The sequence below is a fragment of the Theropithecus gelada genome, chromosome 1 (genome assembly GCF_003255815.1).
Source record: "Theropithecus gelada isolate Dixy chromosome 1, Tgel_1.0, whole genome shotgun sequence".
Lineage (NCBI taxonomy): Eukaryota > Metazoa > Chordata > Mammalia > Primates > Cercopithecidae > Theropithecus > Theropithecus gelada.
Genome location: NC_037668.1, coordinates 147,991,431 through 148,012,259, shown reverse-complemented (window position 1 = coordinate 148,012,259; position 20,829 = coordinate 147,991,431). Strand labels below are relative to the sequence as shown.

Genomic DNA, 20,829 nt, shown 5'->3' with positions numbered 1-20,829 from the left:
TTACTTTTCATAACCACATTTGCAAATATTCTGGAGAAGACATTACTTAAGAATTCACAACAACTCTATTAGTTTGCAAGGAAGAAAAAAGTTTAAACTGGTGATAATTCATTATATCAAAGTTAAGGTCACTTTTAAGCAAAATAAAAGAATATTACAAATATTAAGGGGGGAATGTGCAAAAATAACACAGGCTCTCATTGCTACCACAGAAGCTCCAGAGTCAAATCTAACATACAAATAAAACAAACAGTAGATATTTGAATAACATAAACTGTTACTATTAGTTCTAATAGAAGTAATGCTTATATGATAGTCTAGTTTAAAATATCAGGAGAACAAGGTCATATAATGAGAGGCTTAGCTTTTAAAGAAAATTTAGTGATGTTCTTTAAAAATTCTCATGTATTTTATTTTTACTGTAATTCTTAATTTTAACCAATCAGGAAATCATCCCTTTTTTAATTAAAATATTTAAATTGAGAAGTTTAGCATTAAAATTGTAGGTGAGATCTAAATCCACATACAATTTCTGAATATAATTTCAGTTTCTGTTTGATTTCTTAAAAAATAAATATTAATGAAGAATATACGAATTTCTTAAGAGGCACATTCTTCCAAGGAGTTCTGAATTTAGACCTCTCCCTAGCTTTCTTCCAAATTAAGTGCTGTATGAAGCTCCCTATATTGTGCAATTGGTAATGAAAAAAAAATTCTCGAAGAGCATCACAATCATATTTTCTTATTTACAAATATATATGGTCTTCTATGCACCACAATATGAGAGTATTAAAATCACCTCAGAAACTATCTTTCTGACATTTTGCTGTCTAAACTACTATTGATACTCTCCTCTTTCCTGTGTGCCCCCCATTAACACAACTCAAATGAAGGGTCTTATATATACCTCAGGTCACAGTTCCTTTTCTGAAACCCTTGAGGCAAAATGTATTTAAAATTCTGAATTATTCCAATTTTAGCAAGGTATATTCTAGACTGCCTCAGAGGAGTCTGGGATAGCACTCCACAAAACTGATTAATATATATTTTTCAATTAAATGAATGAATATCCATACTAAGTACAGGTCAAATTAAATCTGGCCACAAATGGGTTAGTTTTTCATAACTTTGTTCAGAGTTCAGATTTGCAGACAAAGCATTATGAATTGATAAGCTATTTTTTCTAGACCATGATCTTCTAATCTGAATTCAGATTTACCCTGCTCTAATCTACATACAGCTAGGTTCATCTTTTCAAAATAAAACAAGTTGACTAAAGGCAATATGATATTCTGAAATCAAAAAAAAGAGTATTAAATAATAGCAAAGGAAATTCTAATAAACTGTGAACTTTACTTACAAATGTATCAATTTTGTTTCATTAATTGTGAGAGATTAACCATAGTAATGTACAATATTAACAACAGGGGAAAGTGGATTTGGGATATATGGGAATGTGATATACATGAACTCTCTGAACTATCTTTATAACTTTTCTGTAAATTTATATCTATTCAAAAAAGTAGTTGATAAAGTATGTACACACACACACACGTGTACATTATAGAACAGTCTTCTATTTAAAAATCTAAAATTACTTCAATACTTGTTGAATTAAATTTAGATTTAGATTTCAAGACTTTCTATGGATGGGCCTCCATCTAAATCTTCTTATTCCCATCTCTGGTCCTTTTGTTTATGTTCTTTTCACAGTGGTATGCCTATCTCCACTCTCTTCCCTCTCCCCCTGTCCAAGCTCTTGAAGATATAAAGAAATCAGGATTCCCTCTCTTCCAGCTCTTAGTCCTTAATGATGCTTGTCCTACTTTGAGGTATGTTGGCAAGTATGTATACAACATGTTTCTTTATTAACATTTCACCTCATTGGTATCCAGAGTCGCTCCGTGTACATTACGTATGTATTTCTATGTTCAATAAATCGGAAAAAGAACTTAAATAGAAGCAAGCCTTTTACTTTCAGCAGTTGACAGTCATTAGGGATTATCTCCAACGACACCCTTTCCTAGGAGATTCACCTTTTTGGAGTGAATTTTATAACATGGTATTTGGATGAGAATATATTCCATATATGCTAGATGAACAAATATATGTCCACTAATACCAATCACTTGCCCCAATTTGTTCAATTCCTATATTTTCTGTAGAGTCCTCTTTCTCATTCATCCTCCCAAATACAGTCAGTCAGCCTCCCGTCGATTCTAACTCTTAAAATTGGTCTCAAATACTCTCAAATACTTAGTTCTCTCTGCTATCATATCATAATTCACCTCCCACTTAAGCATGGACTGGAGGTCAAAGATAAAATACAGCTGTAAAGATCACACTGTCTTGAAAAAATGTAAATCAACTTGAGTTTCTTCACTGTTAAAAATTCTTCACTGATCCCATTGACTATAAGATGATAAAATCCAAACTATTTACTGTAGCACATAGACCTCTGAGAAATGCTTTTTGCCATAATTCTGATCCCATTTTATTTCTGGTAAAAACGAAGTATGTATACTTCCCCAAATACACCACTTTCATTTCACAATTCATGCCTCTGCACAAGCTATTCGCTCTCTACCTATGGATGCCATTTCCCTCTCTTGACTCCCTCAATTCCTGAACAAGTCTTAGTACTTGCTTTAAAGCACAGCTCCCTTAGGAAGTCTTCCTTCACTAATACTTTCCACTCAGCACATTTCATTTTCATCATTTGCTTGTCTGGCTATTCCAGACTATGCAGCTGTTGAGAACAGAGTCTCCATTATTAGTCCAGGTGCCACCAGTGAAGAGTAAATAGTAGTTAATCATCAAATGTTTGTTAAATCTGACACACACACACACACACACACACACACTCCACACAGTGAAGTTTCTCTTATTTATAAATCAACCCCAATGAAATATAAAGCTTTTTGTAGTAGGAAAGCTTTGGAAGTAATCTTGAAAACACTTACACTTGTTACCAAAATACCTTAAATATTTAGCAATCTTTGCACAGAAGGAATTTGCACCTAACTTTTAAGTGACAACAGAAAATAGTTTATAAATAAGTTTTACATCAGAGAAAATATATTTTTTAACATTGATTGAAGAGTAAAAAACATACTCTGAAAATGTGTACCTGGGCTGTTTATGGACTGCTAGGTAGCCTGATCATGCCTAGTGGATACTCAAATACTTTTTACAATGAAAAGAAATGAAAAATGGGAGTTTGATCTCATTTCCATTGCCAGTTACATGTCCTATAAAAAAGCAGATCAATAAAAGCCAGAAATTTTTAAAAAGGCGGGCGGGCGGGGCGGGGGGGGGGGGGGTTGCACAATGAATCCAAAAAGCTGGTAATCTAATTGTGAATAATCCAGAATTGAGTATGTTATATCTTCTGCCATGTACTGTCCCTCCCGGTAATTGAGTCAGACAAGTACTTTCAAGTAAGGTTGAGTGGTCTTAAGTCACAATGGCCCAATGCAAATAATACTTATTTCCATATAAAAATGACAATTTTCTTGCAAGAAAAACAGATACCATAAACTTTTCAAAGCCCTCTGGAAACTTATTTATTTATTTATTTATTTGAGATGGAGTCTTGCTCTGTTGCAGTGGTGTGATCTTGGCTCACTATAACCTCCACCTCCCAGGTTCAAGTGATTCTCCTGCCTCAGCCTCCTGAGTAGCTGGGACTACTGGCGCACATCACTACACTCAGCTAATTTTTGTATCTTTAGTAGAGATGGGGTTTCACCATATTGGTCTGGCTGGTCTCAAACTCCTGACCTCAGGTGATCCACCAGCCTCAGGTTACCAAAGTGCTGGGATTAAAGGAATGAGCCACCATGCTCAGCCACATTTTTTTTATGTAAGTAATTTTTACTTCTTTAGAAAAATTATATGACTAGCACACCATGTCTAATAAAAGGATAATTCCATAAACTTTTACCATGTCCCACTCATATTTACAAGCAAAAAACAAAAACAAAAAACAAAAACAAAAAAATAAAAAATAAAAACCAAATAAAAGATTGAGAGCTCACCACAATTCACATGATTAAAATGATCCCAGCCCTTGGGAGGCCAAGGCAGGTGAATCACTTGAGGTCAGGAGTTCAAGACCAGCCTGGCCAACATGGTGAAAAGCCGTCTCTACTAAAAATACAAAAACAAGTAGCCAGGCATGGTGTTGTAATCCCAGCTACTCTGGAGGCTGAGGCAGGAGAATCACCTGAACCCAGGAAGTGGAGGTTGCAATGAGCTGAGATCGCACCCTTGCACTCCAGCCTGGGAAACAGAGTGAGTCTCTATCTCAAAAAAAAAAAAAAAAAAAAAAAAAGAAACCAGTCCTACAAATTAAAAATCAAATACTCTTTCTCAGACCATTTTTACAGACTGTTTTTTTCTGGCTCATAGTTCTGCATTTGGTTTTGCAGACCCATGCCTAAAAGGATAAAGTGTTAACACATTCTCATTTCTTGCAAGTAACATCACTTCACAACTTCAGTATAAAAGAAAAATGATCACTTACCTTTTGATGCTGTCAAAATAGTACTTAACAATTATCATTATAGTATACCTGCTTCCTAGAATAGACAGATTAGACGAACTGCCACAGGACCATTGTTTTTCCTATTTTTCTAATGACAAAACCAGGTGTTTCTAGCCTATAAATTAGGTTTTACAATTCATAAGTGATCAGAATTCCTAGAAAGTTACAGATTTTTTATGTCAAGCCACACACGTTGAAGTGGTATAAACTTTTGATTTTCAAGAATCAGAATAGATTAATGAATTGTGACACTCTAAAAAGTACCAAAAGCTAAAGGTCTATAATTAAACATATAAATAATTATATATATATCCAATTCTGAGTCACAAACGTGCTGTTATTCAAAAGCACATTCTTTTCCACTGAAAATCCATTTCCTTTTCTCCTTGTAGCTGAAAACTGAGTCATTATAATATAATCAAAAGACTGTATAAATCAAATAAGCAATTTTGCTTTGTGCTAAACATCATAAATTATAAGGAAATATAATCATAGTTAACAGTAATATCACTATCATTATTACAATTTATAATTATTTTAAAATAGAATTAATTAAAATATAAAACATTCAACCACAAACACTGGAGACAAATATTTTTATATTTAGAGAACATAAAAGTCACCTTTCACTCATGAGCTCATCTGAGACTTTTTGCTCTTCACATTCCATTTTGTCCTTATTGGTCTGGTTCGTTTCCTCACTTTCTAAAACTACTCCTTCATCTTGGATTTTTGGTCCTTGTCTGATTATTTTCAACTTTCTTTTTTTGACTTTGATCTTGGTAAATTCTTGATACTGGTAGGCTCTATCACTGTCCATGTCCTGATCTCTACAACCCTCAGGTGGCTGGGTCATTGTCCGTTTGTTAGAGATGTCCTGTGGGAGATCTACTGCCATGCGTTTTACCTTTCTCCTCCTGCGCAGAGTTCTATTGCCAACATTGTCCACAGCAAAATCAGACTCATGCCACAGAGGTCTTTTCCCTCGAACATTATTATTTAAGTTTGATGATGGCCTGCGCTTTGCTACTAACATCTGGTCATCAGAGTCACTGTGATCTTTTTTATTATTATTGTGATTCTCTCTGTAGTCCTTGCTTGGTTCTTCTAAACTAGAATCAGAGCCTTCACTTAAGCAGTGACCAGTCTCCCACGGGTGATGCACATTATAGGACCTCCGTTTTCTCCCTCTCCTTTTCCTCGCCTGGCGTTTCAGAGGGCAAGATATACTTCGAGAATGGTCTCCTGTTTCAGCAAATCCACCGCGAGCTTGCTCTGAGCTCTCTTCCAATGCTGAGACAAGGTCGTGAACCAGCTCCTCCATGGTTCTACTGAAATGCCTTCATTTTTTAGAGAAAGAAAAAAGAAAATAGTCAATCTTAACCACAGTGACCTCGTTTTCTATAACAGACAATTCATTCTAAATTTGACAAAAATTAATAATGATTACAAAATGTTTCAAAGCTAATTTTCCTATCCAAGATATTACAGTTTTAAATATTGATTCATTTTAGGCCTCTTCTTATATAAGTTATTTTATTAAACATAGGAATTACTTCCAAGATAGAATAAGCTTATGAGCAATGAAAGATCCCAGTACTTTTATATTTTTACTGTATAATTATGGAAAAGTTCTGTTTAAATCCCTATCTGCTGGCCCACTCCTACCCCTTTTCTAGAACCAGTTTTCCTACAGCAGATACAGAAAGAACTTTCTCAGTCCCCTCTTCGCCCACTAATCTCTAAGTAAAAAAAGAAACATGAAATCTTCTATTCACCATGTGTTCTAACCAGTGACTGCCATCATATAAGAGGCAGTTAGAAAGACAGACAGGTAGTTTCAGGATTAGTAATATATGTGAAAGTTTAACCAACACCATGCATTTATTTAGGCCACACTAATCTCTTAACCCAGTGAAGCAGAAACTGCATTCGCATTCAAATTGCAGTCTCATGGGTTTAAAAGGGCCCATCATTACTTCACTCTGAAGCAATTTCTTAGGCTTTCCTTTTTTAAGAGCATTAAACTATATTACTAGGATGAAAATTTTTCAGTAGTCAGCAAGGATAAGCATCAGCATTCTTTGGGAATTTTTATAAATTATACTTGTCCTTTTAAAACCCAATTCCCAAAGATTTTAAATTAGTTGGTGTGACATAGAGCCAAGGTATCTGGTTTTATTTTTTAAACGTCACAGATAATTGAGATTTGCACCCTTCTTATGAAGGCCACAGGCAATCATTTGTCAAATCGAGATCTAGAGGCACCTAGGGATTGAAATATTCTCAACAGTCATACAGAGCTTCTAGAGCCTACAGCAGGAGTAGGCACACTTTTATGTAACTGGCCTGCTAGTAAATACTCTAGGCTTTGCAGGCCATTGGGTCTCCCACAATTACTCAACTTGCCACTGTAATGCAAAAATAGCCACAAGCAATACATAAATGAATGGGTATGGCTGTGTTCTAATAAAGTTTTATTTATAGAATCAAGTTATAACTGGTTATAGTCTGCTGATCTGTGGTCTATATAGTCTCTACAGTCATGTATAGTCTCCAACAGTCAATAATTTCAGGCTTTTGCAAGTTCCTTATAACAGCTTTCAACTTTTGTGTTTTCATTTTAATGATAACCTAAAAACAACACACATTGTGATTCAACTGGATTTACCATTTATAATGTGATGCATACATACGCCTGCTAACATTTGCGTATTTACTACTTGCCAGACCCATTCCTAAGTGTTTTACATGTATTATTTCATTTCATTCTCACACAATAACCCTATGAGGTGGGAGATGAAATACACAAAGGCCAAAAGATTTCTGTCGCAATGTGATGCATCTAAGTAGTGGAGAGAGGATTCAAACTCCAGCAATCAGGTTTCAGAGCTCCAACGCTGAACAAACTACAGCCAAGATCAGCGACACAATCCCAGTAGCAAGTTTGTATTTTTGTTTATGATTAATTTAGCACCAGGTAGCATTACTGTAATCCTCAAGACAGATTTAATATACATCTATGTAAAACCCAAATGACTCATAGGGAGCTATTATATTGTTTTGAATAGAAAAAAAAGAGGTGAAAGACCTGAATCAACACAAGGGACAGGGTGGTATAGCTGGTGAAAGTAAACTGAGCTCAAAGAACCAACCCTGTACTGGTTAGTAAAATGTACACTGTGAGCAACTAAGTAATATGGCATTGCGTTTGGTTAATCTGAATTGGTATTTTCTAGATTTATTTCTGTAGGCATTCTGAATGTATTTAATATAAACAAAAAATCTAATGCATACAGCTTTTTTAAAAAATGTGGTGATTCACATATCTATTTTAAATAAATTCTGGAGGGCCACTGAGATTTGATTTTTCCTTTCTAAGGATATTATATACAACTCAGGTTTTTTTGTGTTTGTTTGTTTGAGACGGAGTCTCGCTCTGTTATCCAGGCTGAAGTACAGTGGCATGATCTCGGCTCCCTGCAACTTCTGTCTCCCAGTTTCAAGTGATTCTCCTGCCTTAACCTCCCGAGTAACTGGGATTACAGGCGCATGCCACCATGCCCGGCTAATTCTTGTATTTTTTAGTAGAGACAGGGTTTCACCGTGTCGGTCAGGCTGATCTCGAACTCCTGACCTCAAGTGATCCACCCGCCATGCTTCTCAATGCTGGAATTATAGGCATGAGCCACCATGCCCAGCCCCACAAATCAGGATTTACAACACTGAATTTGATTAAAAGAAATATGTATCACATAGGAATTAGCTTTAAGCCAAACAAAACAGAGGCTACAACTTTTGACTACATTGATAAGCCAAATGAATCTTTTTTCTATTATCTATGTCAACAAATGCCCTTTTCCCTTAAAACAATGAATATTGTGTTCTTTTCCTTTGACATTATTTCATTAAAAGAAATATAGTCTGAAAGACCTATTGTCTCTGAATATAATATTGCACCTTAAAAAAAATTCACTTGAAGCCACTTTAACATGTATTAAAATTAGTATCCTTTCTCTCTATTATCTGGTTCTGGAGTAACTTACTCTTGGAAGACAGGGTTTTCTTATCAATGGGCGAATGGCCAGTTCAAAATAATAAAACATGAAATTAACTCGATGTATGAATATAATATCTAATTAAAGTCAGTTTATTTTGGATATTACAATTTAGTGCTTTACTGTAGCACAGAAAATTTATAGTACTAACATTAGAAAAAGGTTAGTACACCTGATACAATCCATCAAAATCTGATACTCTTCAATTAATTTTGTTTAAAAAGTATTGCTGTAACCAATAGTTTAATAAAATACTAATACTAATACTAACAAACTTCATTCTTAGTAATATTAGCAGTTATATAGACAAAATTTCTCTAGAATCTCATGAAAACTGTGTCAGCCTTATTTGACTTTATCTTGCTTCTCTTGAGAGAAAATAAAACATATTTTTAGGCTGGGGGCGGTGGCTCATGCCTGTAATCCCAGCACTTTGGGAGGCTGAGGCAGGCAGATGACCTGAGGTCAGGAGTTTGAGACCAGCCTGGCCAACATGGTGAAACCCCATCTCTGCTAAGAATACAAATATTAGGCCGGTGTGCTGGTGGGCGCCTGTAATCCTAGCGACTCGGGAGGCTTAGGCAGGAGAAGTGCTTGAACCCAGAAGGCGGAGGTTGCAGCGAGCTGAGATCACACCATTGTACTCCAGCCTGGGCGAAAAGAGCAAAACTCCATCTCAAAAAACAAACAAAAAAACCATATTTTAAAAAATACTGTAATTAGAAGAATCCAATTTATTCCATGATGTCACTCAAATATGAACCAACTACGTATTACTTTTAAAAGCCTTTTAAAAAAATCCTATAAAAACACAGAAAAAATATAGATTTAACAAGTCCTACTCAGAGTTCAAATTACCTTTTTCCCCTTCAGTTTCAAATAACTAGACTCTTCTCCAAGTCAATACCAACCAAAATCCATGCTAATGAGTCAGTAATATTATAGTCAGTTAACCTCAAGCTGCTTCACTAACATCCCTCAGTTAAAACTGGCATCGGCAGGGCACAGTGTCTCATGCCTGTAATCCCAGCACTTTGGGAGGCCGAGGCAGCAGGATCACTTGAGATCAGGAGTTCAAGACCAGCTTGGCCAACAAGCTGAAACCCCATCTCTACTAAATATACAAAAATTAGCCATGCATGGTGGCGATGCCTGTAATCTCAGCTACTCAGGAGGCTGAGACAGGAGAATCGCTTGAACCGGGAGGTGGAGGCTGTAGTGAGCCAAGATCATGCCACTGTACTCCAGCCTGGGTGGCAGAGAGACTCTTGTCTCCTACTGGCTGGTCAAAACCAAAGTGATCCTAAGAGACCGTCACATGACCAATAGCTCTTTTATTTCCTTTGCCGTGGCAGTTTACACTGATGTATCAGAAGACCAATGTATGAAAACACTTTATCCTAGAGATAGTTTCTTAAATAAGACTTTCCTATTAAAGGGGAAACCTGGAAATATAGAAGTTTTCTATACAAATCAGTACTTACTGAACAACCAGTTTTAAAGTTTGAATTACACTAAATTCAATGAATGTACCACTTAACTAACTTGAGATTTTTATATTCATAATTGTAAAAGCCATTTTTCTTCATTTAGAACTCATTTGGAAATGAAATCTTCTGGGAACAGTTCATATTGGGTAATGTCTAAGATAACAATAGTTCATCAATAGTTTTATTAAGACACTCTGAATGAACAGAATACCCCAAAACAAAATTATGGCCCCAACATCTATATAAAGTTGGATTTTATGAAAGGAAATGACTCAGGCAGGTGAGCACTTTGTTTTTTCAGGTGGTATTGGATTATGCTGAGCAATATAAAATGTATGATCAATCCAAGACTTGATATGCAAGCTTTATTTAAAAATTTTAGGTCAAACATCAAGTTTGTTTGTTTCACTTCTTCTACCCAATACCCAGTAAAAAAGTGAACTATTATCCTTTTGTTCCTTATCAGCAGGCTCTAATAAATTCAGAAAAAGGCTTTCCTAAAAGTGGATGTTTAAGTGTTTTTCTTTTAAATATTTCTGGTTCAAGGAAGAAGAATCAGGAAGAAGCTTTAGTCCTAATTTACTGCTTAATCTACCCTAAGAACTGGAAGCTGATTGATGGCCCATGAGCTCCTAAATGTCAGTCAGCAATATATTGATAATAAACCCAATATATAAATAAACTCAAGTTCATATTAAAAACAAAAACTGGCAGGAAGCAGTGGATCACGCCTGTAATCCCAGCACTCTGGGAGGCCAACTGAGGTGGGTGGATCACCTGAGGTCAGGTGTTCAAGACCAGCCTGGCCAACATGGCAAAACTCCATCTCTACTAAAAATAAAAAAATTAGCTGGGCATGGTGGTGCACACCTATAATCCCAGCTACTCGGGAGGCTGAGGCAGGAGAACTGCTCCAACCGAGGAGGCAGAGGTTGCAGTGAGCCAAGACTGTGCCACTACACTACAGCTTGGACAACAGAGAGAGAGAGACTCCATTTCAAAAAAAACCCTTCCGGATAGAACTAAAGGATAATTCATTATAGCAAGTAACTAGTTAAGGAAGAGGAAAGTAAATACTGTTTATCACCTAGTACTGGGTAAAACTCTCATCTTTACTTCTCTAAAACATAGATTATCAGTTCTACAAAGTTAAGTAATTTTAGCAATGCAGTGCTAAAAGTTACGTGGTGTTAAGTACATCTGCTTAATTGGCTTACAAAAATTTAAGGGAACAAATAATCATTAATGTATTAGTTTCTGTATGAATAAAAATTCAGTGTGTACAAAAATACTGTACTAACACACAGTACATAGTCAAGGACTATGCTGCTGAATGTTATAAACTACTCACAAACTTAAGACAAAGACAGTCTTGGACTTATACGCCTCCATTATCACGTTAGCTTTTATAAAAAGTTGGCTGGTCCTAAAAGTATGCAGCAAACAGCTGAACCAAGCAGATTAAAATTAAATGCATAATAGTGCAGACTATGAAAATGTGTGACTAAACATGCAAATGGTGAGCCTTCAAGATGCCACATCAAGGCTAAATGACTAATGACTTTATGACTAATTTCGTACCATACGATCCATAAGAATTATCTTCAGATTTCTGCTGCTTATGGGAATTTACATATTTCCCTCCTCAATGGGAATATTATTCATCAAATAAGTCCTTATCTCAACCTAGAAATCTATTAAGAGACTATGTCTTCAATTTTCTCCTTTTACATATATGTGGGGGAGTGGGTGGGCATTATCTTAGGAAATTATCAATAACCCTAACACGAAATGTTGACACTTATGCTAGTTTAGAAGTTCCTTGACTTACCTATTTAAATTATTAATCAAAAGTAAACTTTTTCTGTCTTTTTGAAAAAGGTAGGGTGGGGTAGGGAAGAATTATTTTACTCTGAAACATGTAAATGATTAATTACAACTTTACGTTAATATTAGGCAATAAATAGGAAACACCATTCTCTAGGGAAAAAAAATAAGGCTGGGAGAAAACTACAGAGAACATGAGCTTAGAAATCAAGGCTATGAATTTGGAAGCTAATTCCAGTTATATTCATTAGCTATAGGACTTTGGACAAATTACCTATCTTTTGATTCTGTTTATTCATCATAAAAATCAGCATAATTTCTACCTTGAAAAGATTTTTCTGAGGATGAGTGGGTACTTAATGTTCGAGAGAAGTTATTTCATGTTTTCACGACCTCTACCCACAAATAAGAGAAACTGGTCACTAAAAGATCCTAACTTATTCTGCTTTTAAGGTATAACCATACTGGGAATCTTGAGGGTATTACAGTTGAAGGCCTTCAATCTTTCTGAGGTCATGAAGCATTCTGAATATTGGGAAAAGGAAGGATAGCAGACATATATAACTTGCTGCATACAATTTCAGTAAGTTCATGGACTCCTTGAAGACTCTATGAAACTAAAAGAAAATTTTAAATCCCAAAAAATTAATGCCATGTATCTGACTTACTTCCACCTTAAAAATATACATATGTAAATTTAAAAAGATTAAATAATCCTTCCCAGTTAAAAGTGGAAAGGAAGCAAAAGCTCCACTGACTTGTATTCAATCACAGGTGCTCCTGGCAGCTTCTACTTTGTCACCTTTGTCACCATAGGAACTTTCAGGAAGTTTTCTTTCCTCTTTACCATGGCTTGCTCAAAATCAAACCATGAATGGCTTTAAGGAAAAAAAAAAAGTCTAACCCTAGTTTCCAAATTAGTGATTTAATAAGGCAAGCTCATTTATTATTTAAATCTGAAGATGACTTCATGAGTCATTCAAACTTCTCCTTACACTTCAATTACTTTCAAAAGATATACTATTGAAAATGCTGCCTATATGAAATAGTTTAAAACAAAAAAAAAATTTAGAATCTAATAAATAATTCATTCTAGCTCTTGTCAATATGCATATATTCAAATGTATTAGGCAAACAGGTAGGAAATGAGACTTATTTAATGTTTATATTAATATATGGTAACTGTTCAATAAAAATTTACTGAATTCCTATAACAGGAATGAGAATGAAGACAACTAAATATTAATTACAAGTAGCATACTGCTTGACACATAACAGATTTTAAAAAATAATCTGCCAGATGAGCAAACCAATGAATGACTAAATGACTGACCAAATAACAAAAGAAAAACAATGACTAAAACTTTTAGACAATCCATATTCCAAATTTTCTGCTACATTAACAAGCCAGACACTCCAGGTTTTTAGCTAAGTAAATGTGAAGTTAAGGAAAAATTATCAAAGACAATGTAAAGGCTTACAGCTTGACATAAATATGGATGCTAAGAAGCTATATTTAATGAATTACTTGAACAAAATCATACTGTTTATTGCTTTGATTCTTAATTGTTGAAACAAAAACCTGACTCAAACCTGCTGGTATGCAACAAAGTTCAAGACAAACAAACTCCAAAAAACAAGTAATTCAAAAAAATGCACACATTTTACTATGCAGTTTTCCAGATTTCAATACAATCAAAATACCAAATAGGAATGAAAATGCAGAAACAAAAGTCCAGAGTCAATATAGTTTATTTTAATGGCTTTGTTTTTTTAAGCAAAGCCACGTAACAAAGTTAAAAAAATAAATAGAATACCATAGTTGAACAAAGAAATTATCTACATTTACCCATTTGGTGCCTAAAAGTTGAAAGAGCAACCTCCACATTGGAGAAGTTGAAAAAGTCAAGATGGGAGCTAAATAAGTCAGAAAATCCAGACTGGGTAACAAATTTGGGTATCTAACTGCTAGGTTATATATTCCTTGAGATATTATATCTCATTCAGACACATAGACAACATATAAAAGTGGTTAAGAATTTTGGGGGGGTATACCGGAATCATCTTGCAAATATGATACTTAGGCCAGTTATTTAAACCATCTTTGCTTCTGTGTCACCTTATCTAAAATGCAAAGAATGATACACCTACCTCAAAAGATTTACATGAGATGACACATATTTGTAAAACCTGGCACCTAGTTAACTGCTTAGTAGCAGTATTCCCAGTGGGACTGGAATTTACTACTGAGATCAAACATATATGTTATACAGTAAATATCTGTTCAATTAATGAAAAAGAAAATTCCATTAAGAAATCTGGAATGACTGGATGGTCGTACAGATAGACTAGAAAATAAAGATCCAGTTTTCTGGAACATGTTCATTCTGACAAAACAGGAATGACTTTAGAATTTCATTAAAAAATACTAAGTGCTACCACTCTGTTATACTATGGTGCCATAAGAAATGGTGAGTTGTATGACAAGACAGCCTTTAAAAGAGAATTGAAGGAGGTTTCTCTCAGTACCTAACCATAATTTGGAAGGTAGAAGAAGCTGAGAGAATCAATCATATTCTGATGTAGTCACCTATCCTAAAATCGATAGCACCCTAGGAAGAGCAGACCAATCTACATAGGATATTTTGTCTCCCTGACTTCACCAAGATAATGAACGATGAAATATGAACGGTGAAACATTAAGACAGGTATCCTTGAGAGGGAACTGTGGGGTGATGGACCAATCCATTATCTTGTTTTGTGTGGTGTTTACTTAAGTATATACAATGCCAAAACTAGTAAAATTAAGCATGTAAGAATTGTGCATTTCATTCTATGCTAGTTATACCATTAAAAACTGGTTCATTTAAAAAGCGCTCCCTGCTTTTCTCCCTGGAAAATGTAATAATTTACTAATAGTATAATCAAATCTATATTAACTATAAAATTAACTATAGGATGATGTCACCCAACTGAAAATATTTTGGATAAGGTATTCTTTTAACTTTTCAGTGATAGATGATGTAAAAGTAATTCTTTGAGATCACAGACTACTAAAATTCCTTCTGTTCTAATTTTTGCAGAATCTAGGAATGAACATGCACCGTTTAGCCACATTTCTTTCACTTGTTGGTCAAAACTTTATGTTTGAGAGGATTTTCAGTGGAAAATTGCTTGTTTGTATCACTGGTTGTCTTGTGTTACGTTTGGAGGAAAAGGGCTTGGGAGAAAAATACGACAGATATTACAGTGTTCAACTAGAAATCCCAAAACCAGGATTCTAGCTCTAGGATTAAAATGTACAGGGCAACTTTGGACACAGCACTTGAATATTCTGTGCTTGTGATATTCTGCTATCACAGGGCTGTCATAGGATAAAGTGTATTAATTTGTGGAAATACTTTGAAAAGTCAAAGCAATGTATTATTCTAACGTGGCATTGGTGACATGATACCATAGACATAGTCAAGCCCCAAACTTAATCCTGACAGTTATAGGTTCTTGGAAAATCCCCATATCCATCTCCCTTGAACTTGAATAGAATGTTCAAGAGGGTGGAAACAGGTAGGTTATCCCCTCTCTCTAAAAAAGGGGGTAAGAGGGTGATATGTTTTCCACTATTGAACTTCCATAATTCTACATTTCTGGAATGTATCTTCCAAAAGATTTGATATAATCTGGTAAATATTGAAAGAGGAGTGGGGAATAAGGCCCAGATTAAGATAGATTCTTCCTGTCCCTAGTGTTGTCAACAATCAATGAGGAGATAAATTGCTCCTGGAGTACAGGAAGCTTGACTTCTAAAATATTGTTAAACAAGCAATCAGCAAACATTTACTGTATTCTTTAACAAATCTTTGGCACACACCCAAGAGCTCCCTCAAACTGCGTGCATCCCAGGAACGAGTGAGAGTAAGGCCTAGATGTCTTCAGATCATCCATCACAGCTCTCTCCCGCCTCCATTCCAGGTCCAGCAGAGTGGCCTCGGGCAATCACACCCTTCCCTGACCTCCACCTCCCCCTCCCCAGGGCCGCCAGCCTCACCAGCTGTTCCCGGCTGCTGGAGCTCCGATCGGTTGGCGCCCGGCGGCCCCGAACATTAACGACACCCAGGAGCCTGGCCTCGAGGCTCAGGCCCGTGACCAGACTCCAACTACTACAGCACCGGCGACTTTCAAAGAGCAGTTCAGCATTTTGAGATGAGCTTCCGGAAGCCGACAGGAGGCGGAAACCGGATGCCCGGAGCAACCATTAGTTCTCCGCGTCTACTGCTTTCCGTTCCTATAATCCCCTCTTCCTACTCGCAATAGAGACAGAGACAAATAAATTAAACTTTTTGTGCTATACAGAGATTTCTTAATTCTCTTTTTAGTACTCTTAAAGTGGAAGTAGCGTGAGAGGAAAGAGGAGTGAACAAAAAGTCGGACCCCGGGAATGAGCTATGGTTTAGCCCAGTTACCATGGAGACCGGTAGTAACACCAGTTGTAAACCCAAGGCCGAAAGACCATGGCCACGTTAGCCCGGCTGCAAGCTAGGTCGTCGACTGTAGGAAATCAGTACTACTTTAGGAACAGGTAAGTCAGGAAGAGAAAGATCGCGTAAAGGGCAGGCGTGACATTATACCAGTTGTTCCTCAGCGGGAGTTTCCAATTAACGATTTCCCTGATTCATTAAGTAGTACCCAATTCTTCCCTTAATGGGCTGCAAACAGAATCGGGAGTTTCTGTTACCATACAACGAAATTCTAAATAGAGAGGGGCCATAGATACTCGATGTGAGATGATTTAGAAAAACTCCCAGCATAGATAAAATTCTAAAGTGCTTTTTCTCTTCGACATCACCACTCTGTAATTTCATGAAACCTTTGTTCTCCGGGTTCAAGGTTCAATACCTGACTGGGGGTCACCTGGCTCACTAGCCCAATGAGCTCAGACTGTTTCCCATCTACCTAGGGATTTGAGCCTCCATTATTTTACAAACATCACTGAACCCAATTGTTCTATGACTCATTTGCCTTTCTAAAATGAACGTATCGGCCGGGCGTGGTTGCTCACGCCTGTACTCCTAAAACTTTGGGAGGCCGAGGCAGGCGAATCACCTGAGGCCAGGAGTTCGAGACTAACCAGACCAACATGGTGGAACCCCGTCTCTACTAAAAATATAAAAATTAGCCGGGCACTGTGGCTCATGCCTGTCATCCCAGATAGTTGGGAAGCTGAGGCAGGAGAATCGCTTGAACTTGGGAAGCGGAGGTTGCAGTGACCTGACATTGTACCACTGCACTCCAGCCTGGTTGACAAATTAAGACCCTGTCTCGAAATAAAATAAAATAAAATAAGAAATAAAATGAAAGTGTCTAAACCATTCTGACACAGTAACTAGTACCAAATATTAATTAATAGACAACGGGTAAGAAAACCACTAGCAGTCTTCTTCATTTCCCTACACCCAAACCTCTTGCCTAGGAAGAGTTTCATTTTAAAGAAGCATTGTCCCAGGAGTTTTTGTAACTTAAGAGAAACTACAAAAAAGTGAATTAGACTATTATGGAATACAGTGATATGACAGACCAATGGAAAATGTATCAATGAGATAGGATCTTGCTGAGCTGTTTTTATTCTAACGTTTATCTCACCTACCGTATCATTATTTCACAACGTACCTCTCTTACAGCACTGATCACAATTCAATTTTACATTCTTTTATGAGATAATATCTAGCTCCCCTCTTAAACTAGTAGTAGAGACAGTATCTCTTATTTTGCTCACCAGTATTTTTGTCTGCAATGTCTATGATAGTTCCATACAAGTAATAGTAACACAATAATTGTTGAAGACTCACATTAATGAATCGTTCAAAAAATCACTAGCCCTGGTTTAAGTAAACGTACTAACAATAGCTAAACATAGAAAGTATCTATTTATTTAGAGTATGTGGCAGGTGCTGTATTTATGACATATATAAATGAAATAAGCCACATCCATCATGATGTTCACACTCTAGTATGGAATACAGGCTTTTTAAAAATAATTACAATACTAGCTGGGCTTGGTGGTTCATGCCTATGATCCCAGCACTTTGGGAGGCTGAGGCAGATGGATCGCTTGAGGGCAGGAGTTCGAGACCAGTCTGGCCAACATGACAAAACCCTGTCTCTACTAAAAATACAGAAATTAGCCAGGCATGGTGGCGCATGCCTATAGTCCCAGCTACCCTGGAAGCTGAGTCAAGAGAATCCGTTGAACCCGGGAGGCAGAAGTTGTAGTGAGCCGAGATCGCACCACGCACTCCAGCCTGGGCGACAGAGCAAGACTCTGTCTCAAATAAATAAATAAATAAATAATAACAACAACAATAGAGTAACATGGATAGGAAGGGAAACAACTAGTATTTTTTGAGGACTGCATTTATGAGGGATTGCACTGGGAACTACTTCATATGATCTTTCATTTGGTTATCACAATGTTACAAGTGAATGTATAAATTATCTATTTATTAGATAATCTATATTTTTGGAGCTATAGAACAGTGTCCTAGAAAAGCCTGATGAAGTGCCAAGCAAACACAAATAATTGGCCAGGAATAGAGACTCAGGCCTGTAATCCCAGCACATTGGGAGGCCAAGGCAGATGGATGGCTTGAGGTCAATTATGAATTATCAGAGCCAACTAATCTAACTCTAAAACCTATGCTGCTCACTATCACTAAACAAAGTTTTCTTCCCATTAAGCTGATTTAATTAAATTGCAACAAGCACCAAGATCCAGAGGTCCAAATGGCTTGAGAATACTGTCCCAAATCCATTAACATGTAGGGAACAGAGTTGTGGGAAACAATTTAAAGTCTCCTTGGTGTCTTTCGATGTCTTCTGTTTTGGTAACAAGGTAGGGACAAAAATGCTTCTTCCTAATGGCTAGCATCAGAATAAGGCTTAAATTGAAAGATGATTTTGTTGAGAAAATATATTCCTAAGTGGTTAGATTAGTATCTGAGTCCTGCAAGGCCTGGAAGTCCAATGTGGAAAAGAGAAGCTCCTCTGCCTAACAAAGAGAAAAGATCTGGAACTCCAAGAAGTGAGCAGCAAATACAGGAGGAGATTTTGAACTACAAAGAGTAGGAGGAGCGTGGGTTGCCCAACTGACGTAATACTCTGGAAAGTTGCTCCCACAGGGAATGTTTGGTGTGTGTTTATGTTTTGATCTGGTCCATCAAAGAGGCTGAATATTTTGTCCCGGATATAAGGTGAGCAAAAGATAGTAGGCCATTGTTGTAACTGCCCAATGGGTTCACCTTGCCCATTGCCTAGACAGAGCCAATTTATCAAGACAGGAATTGCAATAGAGAAAGAATAATTCACACAGAGCCAGTTGTACGGGAGACAAGAGTTTTATTGTTACTCAAATCTGTCTCCCTGAGCATTAGGGGATCAGTTTTTAAGGATGATTTGGTGGGTTAGGGTGAGGCCAGTGAGTCAGGAGTGCTGATTGGTTGGGTTGGAGATGAAATCATAGAGGGTGGAACCTGTCTTCTTGCACTGAGTCAGTTCCGGGGTGGGGGCCACAAGGTCAAAGCCAGTTTATCAATGAGCCAGTTTATCAGTCTGGGTGGTTCCAGCTGATCCAACAAATGCAGCATCTGCCAAATATCTATAGCACTGATCTTAGATTTTCCAATACTGACGTTATCCCAAGGAGCAATTTAGGGAGGGTCAGAATCTTGTAACCTCCAGCTGCGTGACTCCCAAACCATAATTTCTAATCTTTTAATTAATTTGTTATTCCTACAACGGCAGTCTAGTCCCCAGGCAAGAAGGGGGTTTACCTTGGGAAAGGCCTGTTATCATCTTTGTTTTAAACTATAAACTAAGTTCCTCGCAAAGCTAGTTCAGCCTATGTCCAGGAATGAACGAGGAGAGCTTGGAGGTTAGAAGCAAGATGGAGTTGGTTAGGTAAGCTCTCTTTCACTGTCTTGTTACAGTTTTGCAGTGGCAGTTCCGTTGTCACTTGACAGAGTATTGGCCTTTTTGTTGTTGTTGTTGTTGTTGTTTTAACTTTCTCTGGTAATTCTTAGCTTCATTTCTGTTCTTCCGAACTATGAGATTTTATTTGTGACTTATTGGTCATTTATACTACACACTATACTGCACTGTGTGGAGAGAAGAGTTCAGTATATGTTTATTGATCATATTGTTCATTTTCCCCATATTCTTATTTAAATTTCATCTAATCTGTCAAATTCTAATAGGAATGAGGTAAAATGTTCCTCTTCCACTGTGTTTCTATAGTGTGGGTGAACCCAAAGTATCTGAGACAGGCTTCAGTCAATTTAGAAAGTTTATTTTGCCAAGGTTAAGGATGCACCCATGACACAGCCTCAGGAAGTCCTGATGTCACGTACCTAAGACAGTCCGGGTACAGCTTGCTTTTATGCATTTTATGGAGACATAATACATCAATCAATACATGTGAGGTTTATATTGGTTCCACAATGCGGGGGCCTTTTAGGTCTTAGGTAGGTTTAAACATTTTCTGGCCGGGTGTGGTGGCTCACGCCTGTAATCCCAGCACTTTGGGAGGCTGCGGTGGGTGGATCACTTGAGGTCAGGAGTTCCAGATCAGCCTAGCCAACATGGCAAAACCCTGTCTCTACTAAAAATACAAAAATTAGCCGGGGCTGGTGGTGCGCCCCTGTAATCCCAGCTACTTGGGAGGCTGAGGCAGGAGAATCACTTGAACCCAGGAGGCAGAGATTGCAGTGAGCCAAGGTCGCACCATTGCACTCCAGCTTGGGCAATAGAGCAAGACTGAAATTCTGATTGGCATGTAATTGAGTGAGTTATTATCAGTAGAAAGAAATGAGGAATGTCTGGGTTATGATAAGGGATTGGGGAGACCTAGGTTTTA

The 20,829-nt window shown here is 37.0% G+C and overlaps 2 protein-coding genes across 3 annotated transcripts in view; one reads left to right on the top strand and one right to left on the bottom strand.

Annotated features, from left to right (window-relative positions):
- The window catches only part of GPATCH2 (G-patch domain containing 2), a 211,379-nt gene extending 195,013 nt beyond the window's left edge, over positions 1–16,366 (bottom strand). For both annotated transcript variants that reach the window (XM_025397492.1, XM_025397501.1), the window contains exons 1-2: positions 15,970–16,366; positions 5,173–5,889 (exon numbers count right to left, since the gene is read on the bottom strand). In XM_025397492.1, coding sequence (XP_025253277.1) covers positions 5,173–5,889; positions 15,970–16,025 — 773 coding nt within the window. In that variant the 5' untranslated portion in view covers positions 16,026–16,366. The remainder of the gene's footprint in view (positions 1–5,172; positions 5,890–15,969) is intronic.
- Positions 16,367–16,373: 7 nt separating this feature from the next.
- Positions 16,374–20,829, top strand: part of SPATA17 (spermatogenesis associated 17) — a 233,015-nt gene continuing 228,559 nt past the window's right edge. Inside the window, exon 1 of the mRNA XM_025397478.1 lies at positions 16,374–16,500. Coding sequence (XP_025253263.1) covers positions 16,433–16,500 — 68 coding nt within the window. The 5' untranslated portion in view covers positions 16,374–16,432. The remainder of the gene's footprint in view (positions 16,501–20,829) is intronic.